General features: G+C 39.7%; 1 protein-coding gene across 8 annotated transcripts in view; it reads right to left on the reverse strand.

The window, feature by feature from the left end:
• The window catches only part of Ccdc91 (coiled-coil domain containing 91), a 182,718-nt gene that overhangs the window by 30,992 nt on the left and 132,634 nt on the right, over positions 1 to 19,092 (reverse strand). For all 8 annotated transcript variants that reach the window (XM_090319078.1, XM_090319123.1, XM_090319088.1 and 5 more), the window contains one exon: positions 1,441 to 1,554. In XM_090319078.1, the coding sequence (XP_090175204.1) occupies positions 1,441 to 1,554 (114 nt within the window). The remainder of the gene's footprint in view (positions 1 to 1,440; positions 1,555 to 19,092) is intronic.

Below are 19,092 nucleotides of genomic sequence, written 5' to 3' on the forward strand. Positions count from 1 at the left end.
AGATACCGGAATTCAGTTTGGAAAGAAAGGACGACACACAGGATCCTAATGTCACATGACCTTAAAAGGTCACATGGAAAGGTATCTGTGATCAGTGATTCATTGCAGATGTTTCCTTTGCCTTTAAATTACTTTCTGATTGGGAAGACAAACATGCAAATATTCCATAATAGCTGAAAGCTGATGGCTCCAGTCTAAAATTCTAGCTACACAGGAGGTTGAGATCTGAGCATCATGGTTTAAAACAAGGCCCAGCAAAAAAAGTCCATGAAACTTTTCTCTCCAATTAACCACCAAAGAGCCAGAAGTGGAAATGTGGTCAAGTGGTAGGTAGCCAGTCTTGAGTCAAAAAGGAAAAGAGCAGCAGCCGGAACAGGTACACACACGTACACACACACACACACACACACACACACACACACACACACCCCAACTTCCCTGAATTAAGGTGTTCAAATACCCAATCCCACATAAAATATTTTTCAGGTGATTTAAATGGAAATGGTACTTAGCAATTTGTTATTTAAGGTTTTTATTCTGTACTTACGAATTGTGTTACGTTATATAAGACAAGACAGTTTTGTATAACACACATAACTTACGTAATATGCAACCTAAACTAAACATATTAATACACTAAAAAGTTGTGAAAAGCATTTTTACACAACTTGGGCTTTTTTTTTGTTTTAGTATTTTTTGTGTTGATACTGGGGAATGAATCCAAGGCCTTGTGCTTTGCTTGGCTTTGCTACTCAAGGTTGGCACTCTACCACTTGAGCCATACCTGCACTCCTAGCTTTTTGCTAGTTAAATGGAGGTAAGTCTCTGAGATTTGTGTGCCCTGGCTAGCTTTGAATCACAATCCTTAGATTTCAGCTTCCCGAGTAGCCAGGATTACGGGCATGAGCCTCAGTCTCCTAACTGATACATTTGTTTCAGAGAGTACCTTGAACATCTCACCTGAAAGTATTTTTCACCTAACTCGTAATTTAAAACTAAAAATTGGTTGAAAAGATACTAAATCAATTTGATCTATCATTTTCAGCTATTGCTGAAAATAAAATCACCCTGTACATAGATTAATTTATAAACTTCCATATGCAACCTGAGTTGCAGAAGGGACCCTTCTGGGAGAAGTGGAGATGTGGCTCCAATAGTACAGTGCCGGCTTTGAGTGGAGAAGCTAAGGGATAAACATGTAGGCCCTTACTTCCAGACCCAGTCACCAACATGCAAAAAAAATCTCGACAAGTATAGTGTTAAGTGAGACATTCCTGGTAGCTCAGCTAGAAATCATTCGTGGTTGCTGTTTGGGGACTGAAAGGTATTTATATTTATAGAAATGATTAGAATAAATAGTCCTCCAGGTTCCTAATTACCACCAAAGGGCATCTGGTTTTCCAAAGGCCTGATGAAGGCTCTGGAGGTGGAAGTACTCACCCTCTTCTGTTCCTTCACGTACTCTATCAGCTCCTCCCTCGTTCTCCGCACAGCCTCTTCCACAGCTTTTGCACTTCGCTTCTGCTCTTCTCTTATTGCTGCCTCAACAGTTTCCTGGGGGGGGGGGGGGGGACAGAGAAAGAATATCAGGGAGGTCTGTGCCAGACATTGTACGTACCATTTTATTTTAGTCAACAATGGTGGTTCATACCTGTAAGTCTAGCTACTCAGAAGGCGAAGATATAAGAATCACAGTTCAAAGAAAACATGGACAGAGAAAAATCCATGAGACTCTTATCTCCATGTAACCAGCAAAAAGCCAGCACAGAGCTGTGCCTCAAGTGATAGAGCCAGCATTGGGCCAAAAAGCCAAGTGAGAGAGCAAGAATGGCACAATAAACAAAGAAACAACCCTGTTCACTGAACGAGAGGTCATTCATTCCAACAGGAGCATGGACTTCTAATGTTTCTGGTGTGTATCTGGTTGTACCACTGGCTGTAATCTTCTTCTGCATATGTCACACTTTAATTGTATACATGTACTTAGGACCCTATGGATGCTTTCATATGTTTATAATTTAGATCTAACTTTCACATATGAGAAGAACACGCATCATTGGTCTTTTTGGGCCTGAAAACAATTTTTTCTAGGTCTATACATTTTTCTGCAAATGACATAGTACTATTTTTCCTGATGGATTAGCAATAGGAGTCCCACATTCTCACAATTCCATTGTGCATGTGTATGTACATATGTATCTACACCTATAGTTATTATCTACTCACATATCTACCTATCCATCTATCTCCCATTGTCTTGATCCATTCATGTACTGTCAGGTATCTGAACTGTTTCCATGACTACGGTGAATAGTACAGTAATAAACATAAACTGGCAGGTGTCTTTACTGTGTCTTTACTTTGGAGAAATACCTAAGAGTCATTTCACTGGATCGTAGTGACATCCAAAAGAGGGGACAGATAAATGAAGACAGGAAGAGTGAACAGCCATAATATCCATGTGACTATGGAGCCAGGTAACTAGAGGAGAGGGGTAGATTGGGAGAGGTAGGGGAGAAGGATGGAAGGGTTGTATTCATAACCCGACATGGAATTGTAACCTCTTTGTACCGTTACTTAATAAATGTTTTTGTCAAAATAGAAAAAAAGATGTATTGTACTCATAAACTGGTATGTTGAACTGAAAGCCCTCTGTCCAACTACTGACAGATAATAACCCACTGCAAATGAGTCAAAGCATTTTGGATCTGTTGCAGGTCTTGCAGAACTGCCCTCCAGCCTTAGAGAAAGGCACATGGGATGGAGGCAGCCATTTCTTGCAGCGAGCGCCTGACAGACTCCAGTGGCTTCCTCCCCAACCTTCCATTTGATATTTACATGACGGATTGCCTTCCTGGACTTTGTACTATCCATAGAGGATTTCCAACTTGTGTTTATTCTTCCAAGAACACCCACATACGGAAGCTGTTCGATCCCGGTTGAAATTTGCCCTCACACCATAATTCAGTGTGGCCTCGTGTAAGATTTATAGTTCACCTACTTGCTCCTCGTGCCAGGCTCAGTCACCGAGTGCTGAGCACCAGAATAGGAGGAAACACTTCAAGCTGGCAGCTAGGTTTTCAAAGGGTAGATCTAAATTCCATTCTAGTAGCCTGCAGATCACGTAACTAAGAGATTTCATAGTAACACATTAAGGGGGGAAAAAAGCCTAAAATTCTGAAAAAAATATTAGCACTTCTTCAGAAGTGGCAACATTTTCTGCTAAAATAAATGTTTCATGGACTAAAATGGAGCTTACAGAATAAAATTCTTTAACTTCCAATTATTTACACTGGCAACAATCTTGTTCTATTAGTCAGTAAGACTACCAATTGGAAAATGGAGGATGGGCACAGTTGTATGTCCTTGTAGTCCAAACTCAGTCTGGCGACTGTGGATGGAGGACAGTTTGAATAGCTAGTTGGTGAGACTCTACGTCAATGAACAAGCTAGACGTGGTGTTTCATGCTTGTAATCCCACCTGTGTGGGAACTCTCAGTAGGTTTATGGTCTGAGGTGATCCAAACAAAAAGCAGACCACCTTGTTTTTAAATTTAAGGAAAAAAATGATCCTTAAGTAGTTAAGAGAAAGGTGTGTCAATTCAGCACGTACCTTTCTGAGTACTATGCATCTTGATCCCTGTCACCCTCCCCATCATTCGCCCATTTTTACATGTGTATATTGACTATTTTGACTGTATTTCCTATTCGAAATAAACTAAAAGCAAAAAGGGATGAGGTCATGGATCAAGTGGTAGGGTGTTGGTCTAGCAACTCCAAATCCCAGTACTGCCAAAAAAATAAACATTTAACCTAACATTGATGGTCACAATTAAGCACAACGACATGCCTCCCGCTAGGTTCTGTGACTCACATCTGTCACCCTAGCTATTCGGAAGGTGGAGACCAGAGGATTCCAGCTTGATGACAGCCTAGCAGGAAAATCTACGAGATTCTTTAACTAGCAAAATGCCAAAACGGAGTTGTGGTTCAAGTGGTAAAATGCCAGTGCTGAGTGAAAAAGCTAAGGACTAGGCCCTGGGTTCAAGTCCCATACTGGCACAAAAGCAAAACAAAACAATGCTACTCTTTCAAAGACAATTCTGCTCTTTTCATTAGTAAGTCTATATTACTAATTTTTTGTTACTGTATCTTAGAAATTCATCAATAAAAACTGTTCCATTTTTTCCTTCCATTTTATAAGCATCACCATAAGATTCTCCTGGCCCAGAAGCCCTAAAAACAATTGGTCACCTGGCCCTTTACTGAAAAAGATGTGTCCACATCCCATTTAGGTTAGGATTCTACAATCTGGAAATTCAAACCAGGCTCACTGAGCATCACGGCTGGGCTCTTCCGTGCATGCACCTGCAATGACACACCTGGCTACTGCTAACAGCAGCCTGAATGACAACATGCCTCACCTTTCTGTTGGCTGCTTATTTTCCAGATGATAAAGTTTTCATAGGGAAATTGGACAGTTTGAAAACAGAGTAAAATAATGTATTTCCTTTTTATGGGGGGCTGGGGGAGAATCATTTACTGAGCATTGAACTTGGGCTTAGATGTTATTCCTTAGCTTAATTTTCTTTTTTGCTCAAGGATAGCATTCTAATGCTTGAGCCACAGTTCCACTTTCTACTTTTTGGTGGTTTGTTGGAGCTAACATCTAATGGACTTTCCCAGGCTATCTTTGAACCACAATCCTTAGATCTCAGCCTCTTGAGTAGCTAGGATTACAGAAGTCAGCTACTCACCACTTAGACTACCCTGAGTAAATGTTTATTACAAATCAGTTCCTAAATGCCTTATGGACTGTTCCAAGACTCCAGGCATCCTGTTTTTCTGTTGGAAGGTGTCTCTTCCAGACACACTTTTAAGCTGCACTGTTGGTTAGCTACAGCTGTTGCCCCTGGGTCACATAGATCTCTACAGGCATTTCCCTGAGAAATGCCTACTTCTCTTTTCAATTTAGCTTCTAGCTTTTGATATTTTAATAGTCATTTTTCTTTCTTTTTTGGTTTGCCCAGAAGAACATGTTCTGCAGGAGATTCCTTAGAAAAAGCACAAGGGAAGAAAGCTTTGATACTTGGTTTGTCTGGAAAAATACCTTCATTTTACTACCACACTTAACTGATAGTTTGGGCTTCTAGACAGCAGTCTTGATCAGAATTTTCAAGGTTATTGAGAAGCCTGATTACACTGGTTCCTCAGCATTTGCTAATTGTTCTTTTCCTCAGTGCACAGGCCCCGAGTTCAAGCCCAGGCCCAGGTGTCAGCACCAAAACAACAACAACAACAGCCACAACGAAACATGAGCTGGGCATTAGTGCCTGTAACTCTGGCTACTCAGAAGGCTGACTGCAGTTTGAAGCCAGCCTGGGCAGGAAAGTCCATAGTGTCTTATCTCTAACCACCAAAAAGAAGTTAGAAGTGGAGCTGTTGCTCAAGTGGTAGAGCAAAAAGCTCAAGGACATAACCTTTAGGTCCTGTGTTCAAGCTCCAGGACCAGCACATACACACAAAATCATGAATCTAGTCCTAAGGCATAGCTACAAACTTATTATCTTATAAGTGTATTTTTTAATTCCAGGTTTATTTTCATGTAAAAGTAAAATAATAATATGGTATTATGTTTTCCTATGTTCTATTTTTTGGTGTTTTATTTCTTAAAATTCACCTGAAAAACTTTTCTGTTTACCTGATGCCCTAGTCAATTCACTTTTATGCCTTTTTATCCATTTATACTCTTTGCTAAATAACTTCTGTAACTTTCTCTTTTGACTTCTGGTTTAAAATTTTTACCTATTATATTCTTCATTTCTACTCTTGCTGTCTTGTTTAAGAATACAGCCTCTTGGGGCTGGGAGTTTGGCCTAGCAGTAGAGTGCTTGCCTAGCATGTGCGAAGACCCAGGTTCAATTCCTCGGTTCGATACCACATACATAAAAAAAAAAAAAAGCCAGAAATGGTGCTGAGGCTCAAATGGTAGAGCTCTAGCCTTGAGAAAGTCCAAGGACAGTGCTCAGGCCCTGAGCTCAAGCCCAGGACTGGCAAAAAAGAAAAAAAAAAAAAAAGAAGACAGCCTCTTTTACATTCCATAGATACAAACTCAAATGTTTCTGAGGAAATCAATGAGAGTTTAAAACTTTTCTTATCTCCACAGACTCTTTGTGATTATCTGTTTTCCTAAGAAATTATCTTTATATACTTGAAAGAGTTTCTAGAACACTCATCTCTGTGCCTGCAATTGTGGTTTGTGGATCATGATCTTAACAGCACAGTAATCTGGCTAGGATTTTTTCCTGAGGCGATTTCTTTTATTTTTTTTTCATTTTATTAGCATATATTAATTATACAAAATAATGGGCTTCATCATGACATTTTCATAGATGTATAGAGTATGCTTTGATCATATTCACCCTCCCATCGCCCACCTTTGTCCTTCCTGCCCCCTTCTCCTGGTCCCTTTCCTCTTCTCCTTGGGGCAATTTCAGATACCAATATAGTTAGGTCTTTTATCTTAAGCTGTCTAGTGTCCTTAAGCAAACAGCTTTTAGTTTCCTGTCTGGCTCCCAGCATCCTGAGAGCTAAGCTGAGAACAAAAAGACTCAGAATCCTAGTGAGCTGCCCACACCTCTCTGCTTTGGTCTATCCGCCTCCTCTGCCCAGCATTTACACTCTCTCTGCTGGTCCAGAGTTCTAGTCTTTGGTACAGGCTGGGTATATGACATGCGGTGGGGGGGCTTGGGGGGGTACTGCTTATTAATCAGACTTTCCCACTGTCTTTGTCCCTTATCTCTCTCCTACTTTCACAGGTATCTCCTGTCCACAGGATAAGTCTTTAGGAGTTTCAACAGTGATGGTTGACCATTTTTCTCAGTCATACACTAGCTTTCAAATGGTAGGGTGCCATTTCAATGGGGTTTCAGGAGGGAAAAGATAAAAATGTTTTTCTACCTGCTCTTTGGAACTAAAGATATATATAGAGATGTAATTTTGAGATAATTTTAGGCTTACAGTAAAGTCACAAGGGCACTACAACAGACATCCATATATTCACCAGATTACCACATTACAAAATTTCACACGCTCTTTATCAGATTTCCTACAAATGTCTTCTCTTCAAAAGTTGCACAATGCAATCAGTGTCACCTTTTCCAGCTTTCTCCATCTCTCCCAACCCCACTCTTCCCCTCAGGATCCCCTGCTTCCATTTTTGCATGTGGGCAGAGTATTATTTAACCCAACCACCCTCCTGCCCACTCCATTAATCTGTGCTCTTCCCCTCTGACCCCATGCTGGCTCTGAAATAACAAGAGACCAAGCACAGGTTAAGTGATAGTTTAGCCCATTCAGACATCATGTCCTATGGTCTGTTCCAATGCTATTGGTCCCCAGCCTCTTTTCATGACACTGGTACCTCTGAAATGTACTGTTCGTGTAGTTTGTAAGGATTTGTACCTGTTTTTTTTATTTCTGTAAGTGGGATTATGGATTTTAGGGAGAATATGGTTGAGATGAAGCATCTTTCTGATCGGGAGGTGTGTGCCATTAGCGTACACTGGATATGTTTATCTTGGTCACTTCATTAAACTAGTATCTGCGAGTTTTACAGTGTGATGCCTTTTTTCTTTCTCAGAGTCTACCCTATGTATGTATGTATGTATGTATGTATGTATGCATGTATTCATCCTATCTACCTAACAATCTATCCATCACATCTATCTATCCATCATTCATCTTTACATCTATTTACAACATGAATCTATAATCTCTTCCTCTATATTACTATATATCACAAATTATCTATGTATTCATGGATCTGTCTATCCATCCAATCCAGATAAAACCTAACTACAAATGAACTTCAATGGAGAATAATATTTTTCATGACTATCTGAATATTTTACAGCTACAGATGAAGTTTCTTTTGTATCTATGGAACTGTTGAGAATTTCTAATTACTTTCTAAAGAATAAGTTACTCATGAGAATTTATCATTTTCTAACATTTGTGTAGTATGTGTGCTAAATGTTCTTCACCCCACCAAGGCTCATTAAAGCCTCTCTATACCAATCTTGCCAAATATTTGTGGATATTATGGTTTAAAAAAATAACAGTATATATTTTTGGAATTTTCTAATCTAGGCAATGCATTTCTGTCATAACCTCTCTTATTTGTCTCTTTCTATTTACTTTGGATTTTTTTGTTCCCTGAATTTCAACTTCCTAAATAAAGTGGATAGGTCAGCATGGTATTTTCCAGACTCCTACTTTCTAATGTAAGAATCTGAGTCTCAGATTCTCTTTTGAAGTACCATATTAGAGCCTTCACTCACATTTTAAAGTTAATAACTATTTTAATAAAGAACACATTGTTCTTTAAGTTTAGTTTTTTAAAAACATTCCTCAGTGAAATACAGGAATCTTTTTTTCTTTTTCTGGGGGGTGGGGGGCCGTGGGGCCTGGGGGCTATCTCTGAGCTCTTCGGCTCAAGGTTACTGCCCTACCCTTGGGCCAAGCCCCACTTCCGTTTTTCTAGAGGTTAAATGGAGATAAGAACCTCAGGTCCTTTTGTGCAAGAGCTGACTTTGAACCTTGATCCTCAGATCTTAGCCTCCTGAGTAGCTAGGATTACACCCAGCAAAATGCAGAAATCTGAAAGCACAGTGGCTCAGAAAGTGTGTGTGTGTGTGTGTGTGTGTGTGTGTGTGTGTGTGTGTGTGTGTGTGTGTGTGTTTGCATGTGCTAGTACTGGTGCTTGAACTCAATGCCTCACATTCTTGCTTAGCTTTTTCACTCTACACTCTACCGTTTGAGCCAGACCTACACTTTTTGCTGGTTAATAGATGACAGTCTCATGGATTTCCCTACCCAGGATGCCTTTGAACTGTAATTCTCAAGTCCCAGGCCCCTGAAGAGTTGGGATTGTAGGTGTAAGCCATCAATCCCTGCATACAGACATGCCCTTTTTATGCAAAACCTATATCCACAAAAACATCTGTAGTTCCATCCTGTTCTATTCAGTTCTGACTTCAGTCTCCATGAATTATTTTTGTCTATTTTCAAAAGTCATAAAGTTCTAAAAACTTATACTACACAAATCAAAGATTATGCATGCTTTCCTTGCTGTCTTTCATTAGGCTTATTATTTTTGAAACTCAACTATGTTGCAAGTGTACTGATACTTCTTTCCCATTCCTATTCCATTTTATTTTACTTTTTAAAATTCTTATTTTTAAAAATCCATTCTCCTACTGATGGGTCCCTGCATTGGTTTTTCTTTGCCATGACTAAGAATAAAATCCCTTTGAATCTTCTCTGTGGTCATGACACTCCTTTCTATGGGATAGGTCTGCAGGAGTGGCGGTGATGGGGAACGGCTGTGCAGTGAACTCTTGTAGATCCTAAGACCGAGGGCAAGTCTACACCATGCCAAAAAGCTACAAAAAGTGCCCCCTTTTCCCAATGGTTCTTTTTCCAAAGGAAGGGCCTTGGAGGTGCTTGGCTTCTTAACAGCACAAATTCTCCAGAAATCAAATGTGAATAGAAGCATTCATTACTTAAAATCAAGTTATTGGCAATAAGTGATATAATTTAAGAAGTATGAGGCTTTTAAATCTTGTCTATTCTGACAGAAAGATACTTCTTTTGTGCATTCCCTCAGAATAAAATTACACTAAAAATACTCTTTTTTCCTAGCTCAGAGATACTGAATTATCAGAATGAAACTGCCAAGTCGAGCATGTGTGAACTCATATCCTATTTCCAGTCACCAAGATTGGCTTTCTTCCCTTTTTAAAAATGTTTATTTGCCTTTTCTTTCCCATTTCAACTGTCATGGCTTGAGCTGGGATACCTTTTATTTGTGGGTTAACTGTGCCAACAACTTCCAGGAGTGTCCTTAACTGGACTTTTTCCTGCGCTATCCAGCCGCATCACATTTAAGGATGTCCTATTCATCTTCCACAGAGCCTATCTGGCTACTTGTTTTTTAACTCCCATGGCATGAATTGCCAGTTAATTGATTTCAGAATGGTACATGTGAATTTAGCCATCTGTATTTCAAGCTTCTCATTTATTATCTGATGAGGCACATCAATGCCATCTTTGCATGGTGTTACTTTCCTCCACATCATTTTCAATCTGTCCTACTAACCACTACACGTATTCCCTTCCTTGCTGATTCAAATGCCTTCAGCAGTAAGACCATCTAGTACAAGACATTGTCTTGTCTTCATTAACGTGTGTTGTGGTGATGGCCTCATGGACCATCGGAAGATCTCTGAAGACAATGATCTGTGACATCATGTTACTCCTGACTCTATAAAAGCTACCACTATGTTTTCATGAATAAATGCAAGTACCATGGGCATGCCATCATTTTCTAGCTTAGAATGATTTCCTGTTCCTTCTGTTTAGCAAGCCTCCCTCTGCACAATTCAGTTTCATCAGCTGCACCACTAAGACTCTTTTCAGAAACGCTTTGAGGCCTGCAAAATTCCCAAGCAGGTATCCGGATTTAAAACTCCCACAGAGCCCATATTTCATTACGCTCAAAACACCCTATAACTTAGCATCTGAATATGTAGGCTGATAACCTATCAAACTAATATCTTTCCCAAATGAGACTTCATTAAAAATCATAAATATAATTATGATTTTAGTTATGGCGCTGTCTAGAGTGGGTGGAGCCCTGACTGGATGGCACACAACAGTGGACCCTGGCCCCTTCCTTCTCTCTCCTTTACTTCCTGGCCAAGAGAACAGTTTTGGTTCCCAAGCTCCAGCCACAATGTGCTTTCCTTCTAATCTCCCCACTAGTAGCCTACAGGTAACGTGCACACCACATCATGGGCTGAAATGCCCAAAAGGTAAGCCAAACAAACCTTTGTCTATAAGCGGATTGACACAGGTGTTTGTTACATGAATGTGGAAATTTGTCTCCCCAATGCAAAGAAAATGCACTTAAAGGATAGAAACCCTAGCATCCTTTCCTGTGGCCCCAGAGTGCCACACACAATGACTGTACACTAGGTTAGAGTCCCCCAGTGTGTTTCAGCTCATGGCTTCCTTGCTACCTTGTGTGTGTGCGCGCGCGTGTGTGTGTGTGCGTGTGCGTGTGTTTTATTTTTGATTTGGAGTGGATTTTCATAGGTGGAAAGACATACCTAACCAGGTGTTGGTGACTTAATGCCTGCGATTATATCTATTTAGAATGAGATCGGAGGAGCATGGTTTGAAGACAGTCCCTGAAGAATGGCCAGAAAACTCTTATCTTTAATTAACTAGGAAAAAGCCAAAAGCAGAGTTGTGGCTCAAGTGGTAGCGTATTAGTCTTGAGCACAAAAGCTCAGGGACAGTGCCCAGGCCCTGAGTTTAAGCCCCAGTAGTGGTATGCATGTATGCCCATGCACATGTATACATATACACACGCACACGCACACACACACACACACACACCCCTAAATGAATGATAATTTTCACAAAGTATCCGGTTCTACATGGATCTGACATGACACATGCCAGAAGCCCCTTTTCTCCAAAGTCTAATGTCACCAGGGAGAGGAATGGCACATCATTTTCCAGTGACAAGCTGGTCTTAACCTGTGTTCAAGAACAATCAGTAATGCCTGCGAGGAGTTGATCTTGCTCCTCTGCATCCCTGAGTCCACCGTGTCATTCACGGCATCCTACCATCCTAATGAAGACCTTCTTACTGGGTTTGACCTTCTTGCATTTATCCTTGTCTTCCTTCTTCCCGCCCCACGTCCCTTTCTCCCTTCCTCTCTCCTTTCACAGTATTGGGGATGGAACTCAGGGCTAGGCTCGGTAGGCAAGGCCTCTAGCCCTTGCTCTGTACTCCAGTCCTTGAGGTAGTTTGTAAAGCACATTATGTATGTATCACATGCACATTATGTATATTCACAAGAGCACAGTTTATAAACTCTCCAGTGGTACTCACTTTAAACAATTCTGACTAAACAAAGTGTATGTGAGGAGATAGCAGAGCTAAAACTGTCAATTAAAGGTCAAGGTTAAAACACAAATTTTCATTTAGTTCTTATTAGTTCTTAGTTCTTATTTTTTGTTTCCTCTGATCGTAAGGCTTGAACTCAGGGCCTTGCAGGCTGTCTCTGAACTGTTTTGCTCAAGGCTAGTACTTTACCACTTTGAGTCGCAGTTCTACTTCCAGTTCTCTGGTGATTAACTGGAGATAAGAGTTTCTCCGACATTCTTGTCTGGGCTGACTTCAAACCAAGATCCCTGGATCTCAGCCTCCCAGGAGCTAACATTACATGTGTGGGCCACGGTAGCCGGCTCTCAGAACTATTTTGAAAGGCAGCTTTCAGAAGGCACTAGATTCACAAACTGACATGTTGAATTGAAATCCCTTTGTGTTGCTACTTAAAGAAAATACATTTTTTTTTTTAAGGAGGGAGGTAGTTTTAACCAATTAATTATAAATGGCAACATAAACATTTTAAATGTATTTTTGAGGGTTTTACAAAGTTCTGAGAACTTTCTAGAAAAGTATAAAATGGTAGTTTTTGAATATTAATGGTTTGGTAAAAATATATGGAGTAGAAACTTGCCAAGTATCTAAAATAACATAGGAATAGTATCAGAAGAGTTAGAGGAATGACATAGATTTAATTCTATAGTTTTGTATAAAATTCTCTACTGAGGTAAATACTTTTGCCTGGTTCTCTTCAGCTCAATTCTACACATACATACACACACGCATGCATGTGTGTATATATATTATGTATACACAATATTTATATGTACAGATTTATATATATGTACATATATATACTTTGATGAATATCTATCCTCTGATGAAAGTTCTTCATCGATATGAAGAATATGGCTCTTTTTGTATATATAATTTTTCTAACCTTCTAGGTTAAATGTCTAATTACTTCAGTAATACATGGCAAGGTCTCAGCTCTGCCACCCTGAGCCAAAGATGGTTTTACTACCAATTTTAAAGATTTCATTTTCTTAATGTGAATGTGAATATTTATGCACTGTGGACCCAGGTCTTAATACAGACTGATGGGTATTACTCAAATTATGCCTATGTATTTAGAACACAGAGCTGGACAAGTCATTGGCCTAAGCCCAAAACCAGCAGTTGGTGTGTATATGTATATATACACATACAAATATATGACTTGGATACATACACACAAATATATACATACACACCTGCACACAATCATACATTCTTGACGCACTGTTACCTTTCCCACACGTAGTGATCTTATTTGTCTCTGTGGATTAGTTTTGCCCGGAAATCTTGCCAGAGATGGCTGCTGGCATGTGCACTTGCTCATCCTTTCACTGTGTACATCCCTGCTGGTGAGGTCTGCTACTTAAAGACATTGTCCTTTAATCCAGTGCATTAATCCTGTCTTTCAGTTGGAGAATTACACCATTTATATTTAGTCATAGTTGGAGGCATGACTTAATTCCTGTTCTTTCACTGTTTTGCCAATGCTCGACTATTTCCTAATTCTCATCTGCTTATCTGCTCTTCTGGTGGATTTACTTCTTCCTGTGCAGTCACAGGGTAGTTCACCTTCCTCTTCTATGTGGACAATTCCTTTAAGTATCTTCTGCAATGATGGCTTTGTGATTAAAAAACTCACCAGTTGTCCTGTATTTGGAAGTTCTTTATTTCTCCTGAAATTCTTAAGAATGATTTGGCTGGATATGATAATCTAGTTTTTTTCCGAGTCTTGAAATACAATATTCCATGTGCTCTTGGCCTTTAGAGTTTCTGATGAAAAACCTTACTTCTAATGGATCTGTTTTAGGAGCCCAACCTCTGTGGCAGCTTCCAATATTCCGTAGTCCCTTTTCTGGCCTTTTTATTTTGCTATATTTTATTCATTCATTCATTCTTTTTTTTTTTTTTTGGTGCTGGTCCTGGAGCTTGAACTCAAGATCTTACTTGGGTTTTTTCTCTCAAGGCTGGTGCTCTACTGCTTTGAGCCACATATTTATTTCTAGCTTTTGTTAGTTAATTAGAAAAAACAAGATTTATGGGTTTGTTGTCCTGGATGACTCTGAACCATGATCCTCATATTTCAGCCTCTCGGGTAGCTAGGAGTAGAGATATGAGCCTCTACCCCAGTGCTACAAAATAGCCTTCGCTTGTCCTAGAATACTGGATGATTGTGAAGTAAATTTACAACTGAGTTTTGTAGTAAGAGTTCCCTTTGTTTGTTTGTTTTTCATTCTGGTCCTGGGGCTTGAACTCAGAGCTTTCCTAAGCTTTTAATTTATTTTTATTTATCAAAGCTAGCACTCTACCACTTGAGCCGTAGTCCCACGTCTGGCTTTTTGGTGGTTAACTGAAGTTAAGAGTCTCAGGAACTTTCCTGCTCCAGCTGGAGTTGAACCAAGATCCTTGGATTTCAACCTTCCAGTAGCTAGGATGACAGGTGTGACCACCAGTGATTGGCTGGAGTCAATGCATTTTGACAGAGTGCATCTGTGTGGATGCTTTCTTTGTGGTCCTCACAAGGGTAGGGCATTTCTAACAGATCGGGAAGGCGGGCTTCAGGATAGCAGCATCTGTGAGCAATGCCATCTGTGAAGACTGCTCTAGTTCTTTTCCTGAACTATGCATGGAGTGAATTACTCTCTAGCTATGCTGACTTGGCTCCTGGTCACTTTGTGCAGGATTTCTATTTCTTCTATTTTCTAAGTATTTTCTCACATTTGAGCAGGGGTGGACTATGAGTATAGCCGGGTGCATTCACTTTCATCTACCTGGCAGGATAGCTTATGGACAGAGTTCCATATAACATACTCAAAGTTGCATTCCCAACCTTGCTGTGGAAATGTGCTCTGGCTGTTTTGGTTGGAATCCCCCAAAATTGAGAAATTTCTACTCACTTCTAACTGGACATTCATTCTCATTCTCTCTCTCTCTCTCTCTCTCTCTCTCTCTCTCTCTCTCTCTCTCTCTCTCTCTCTCTCTCTCTCTCTCTCCTTTCTTCCCTCTCTTTCAAAATCTAAAATTTAGAATGCTCCAGTATCTGAAATTTTTGATAGAATGCACAAAAATTTTCTGATTCTGGTGCACTTTAAATTTCCAGTGTTTGGAGGCACTTGGTAACTACGATGGACATAATGATTCCATCTGCCCCCTGACTGCGGGAACTACTGCTACCTGGATGGCTTATGTGTACCCACTAGCCATGCATCACGGAGAGCACAGAGCCAGGAACTGTTTAAACACTTTCCACCTTCCCAAGTGGACCATAATTATCTTCAACTCTCCCAGATCTATTTCCAAGTATTTCATTAAATAGCAATAATAAGCCAAGCATGATACTGCATGTCCATATTACCTGATACTCAAGAGGTCAACAAGAGGATCAAATGTTTGAGGTCAGCCCAGACAAAGTTGACAAGAATCTATCTTAATCAATCAATCAATCAATCAACCAACCAACAAGCCAACAAATGACAGAGTGTACCCCAAGTGGTAGAGTACTTGCCTAGCATGCACAAGGCCTTACTTAAGGTCATCCTCAGTCTTAAAAAAAAAACATTATTAAGTTCAGTGTCTAAAACACACCACACACACTTCCTTTTTTTAGTGCTAGTAGTAGGATTTGAACTCAAGACCTCTCCCTCTTATTTGGCTTTTTGACTCAAAGTTGGCACTCTACCACTTGAGTCACTTGAACCATGCCTCCATTTTTGGCTTTTTGTTGATAAATTGGAGATAATGGTCTTACATATTTTCTTGCCTGGGCTGGATTTAAATCATGATCCTTATAACTCAGTCACCTGAGTAGCTAGGATTACAGGCATGAGCAACTGGCTCAAGGCTGATATTATACTTTTTTTTTTTACCAGTCCTGGCACTTGAACTCAGGACCTGAGCACTGTCCTTGGGTTTTCCAAGGCTAGAGCTCTACCACTTGAGCCACAGTACCACTTCCAGCTTTTTCTATATATGTGGTACCAAGAAATTGAACCTGGGTCTTCATGCATGCTGGGCAAGCACTCTGCTACTAGACCAAACTCCCAGCCCTGATATTATACTTTTAACAATTAAAAATGTCACTAAGAAAAATGGAGGAACAAAGGGTGAACAGCAGTGGTACTCACTAGACTCTATATTGAAAAAGAACTTAAAATAGTGGATGAGGATGAGAGGAAAAAACTGGGACTGAGGGAATGGATGACACTGTCCAAAAAGAAACATGCTCTTTACCTGACTTATGTAACCCTAACCCCTTTATACATCACCTTTATAACAATAATAAAAATTAAATTATACAAAGAAAAAAATGTCATTAAGGAATGGGAGAGTGATTCAAGAGGTAAAGTGCCAGTCTAGCAAGTGCCAAATTCCAGTCCTACCAAATAATAGGCATTATAATTCTGTCTATGGTAAACAAGAACTGTAACAAATACCTATAAATAATAGCTGCCAAGTGAATTAATTGAAACAAGTCACAAGAGAAAAACCTCATGGTTGGGAAACTATCTGGCTTGCTAAGATAAAATCCAGTTTCCTTTTTTTTTTTTTTCCAAAAAAGGGTCAGGTGGCAATTCTAAATTACTCAAAGAAATTTAACCACTGATTGCAATGTCTGTAGCTTTTGGGGAAAACATAACCCCAAATTACAAGGACTGTGGTTATAAGAATTTCCAACGCCAGACATTGTCTCACTATCTACACGAACAGATCTTTTTACAGGACTTTGCTAGAACAGCAAAATTAATGATTACTTGCTTTTTTTTTTTTAACATACTTTGGTGTCAGTAACAAATGTGCATTCCTTTCTTTAGCAAGGATTTTCAAGGGACCCAGAATTAATCTAATATGAAAATAAGTCAGTCATAAACCCTCTTAATATTTCAGGGAAAAAAGTATATATATCCTACAATTAACACTGTAATTTGTCTAACTCATGTCCAATGCCAAACACAAACATCTCTCAAATAAGTTCTGAGAAATGTCCACCACAATCCTAAAGGTTGTGTTGTCTGTTCTAGCTGAGCATTTATTTCCTTGAGTAACGCCAGTATTAGCACAGAAGGAATCGAGACAAATTGTAACACAGGAGCTATTTCCCCTTTCTTTCCTCAGGAGTAATTGTAGTTTCTTTATAATGACTGTGTTTGCTCTGCCAGAGCCTCTATAATTTAGTGGCCAAATAAAGCAAATTGCTGTTAATTATGCTTGATTTTCAGGTTTCTTTGAATACAATCCTTTGCATACAGCAAAGTAAAGTAATGCTTGCAATTAAGAAGTGGCTTCCCAGTTTGCAGAAAGTCACTTCCCCTTAGTACTCAGGCAGTTTCTAAGTACCTGGACATGGCTCCTCAGGCTGGCTGTACATGCCAGAGTTCTAGAGAACGGAGTTGGGATTGGGCCAGTACCTGACACTGGTTGGGACCCTTAGCATCTTAGGAAGCATGGATGAAGTGGTGTTCATCCAATATGTGTAACAGCTTGACAAGTCAAGCACACTTTTATCATTTAAACTGAAAGACACCAACTTTAAGTGTGAGACAAATTTTACTATCACCCTCCCTCCCTCCTTCCCTTCCTTCCTTCCTTCTTTCATTCCTTCCAACTTCTTAACTTCATTCCTAACTTATTTCCTTTCCTTTCCCTCTCTTCCTTCTTCCTTTCTCTCTTTTTTCCTTCCTTCCTCCCTTCTTCCTTCCCGTCATTACTTCCTTTACTACTAGGAACTTGAACTTATTATAACCTCAAACTCTCCCTTAGCTTTTTTTGCTCGAGGCTAGCACTCTACTGCTTGAACCATAGCTCCACTTTGAGCATTCCAGGTTAACTGGAGTTAAGAAGTGTCTTAGATAAATTTATATGCCTGGGTATCCTCAGATCTCAGCTTCCTAAGTAAACAGGATTACAGGAGTACAGACATGAGCTGTCTGCCTTATTTCTAGGTAGAAGATGAATCCCATGGAAGCCTTATCCAGGAAATATGTCCTTATTTTTCATCTATGACTAATTACTTTCAAACTTTGACCTTTAGCTCTGACAACTGACCTGAGCGCCAGGTCCAACTTTGTCAATATTTTCTGTAGGGCTATGAATAGGCATCACAAATCTAATATATACAGATCAAATTTCATTTCAATGAAATTCAATCTGTACTTACCACAATATATGAAGTTAACATCTGAAATCACCCTGTACCCATTTGTTTCTGCTTATCATTTGTTTCATTAAGATACCTTTATTTAGAAACCACTTACATGTAAGAAGACTCACTAAAAGTTCTGAAATGTAACTACTAGCACAATCAATTAATAGAATATCCTCAAGCATTTTCTCCCCCAACAAAGACGGTCTGTTTTTTCCTAGAATGTCACATATAGAATCAAATGACATATATGCAAATTTCATGTCTTGGTCTTCTTCCCTAACTTTCTTATCTAAGGAAATCCGTACAATCATATTCAGCAAAACATAGCTATGATGGTTTCTCCTCATAGCTCAATCATTAAATGGTATTATATTCTTTACTATAGCCCCTTTTGAAGTTGATTTAAGTTCTAAGAAGAACAATGGACTTCAGTGCTTTACACTGAACGGAGGCAAGATAGAAGGTCAGAAGCATCTACTGTTTCAACTCCTTGAGTAAGAAGGCTCAGACAATACAGGCAAGACTGTACTCTGAAGAGGAAAAGGGAGACACTGTCAGGAATCAGGAAGATAGTCTTAGGATAGCACCCAAGCACAGAAACAAAACAAAACAAGAACAAAAATGGAGCCAACCTGGCCCTCTGCCAGAGGTTAAGGGCCGAAGGGCCCAGGTGACAGCCTGGAAAGTCTAAGACAAGACAAAGTTCACCTTCTCTCAGCTTTAAACCCAGTGAGGGACCTGCTGGGACATACAGGGAGCCCTTCTGACCTCAACCAGACATGATCAGAGAAGAAATTTACATCACATCATAATTAAAATGTCAAGACTAGAGAACAAAGGACGGAAACCAAAAGCTCCAAGAGAAAATTGCCAACTTATATTCAAAGGTAAACACAAAATCACTTCACATCTACGAATAAATCCTAAAAGC

The sequence above is a fragment of the Megascapheus bottae genome, chromosome 2, assembly GCF_031878675.1.
Source record: "Megascapheus bottae isolate mThoBot1 chromosome 2, mThoBot2.hap1, whole genome shotgun sequence".
Classification (NCBI taxonomy): Eukaryota; Metazoa; Chordata; class Mammalia; order Rodentia; family Geomyidae; genus Megascapheus; species Megascapheus bottae.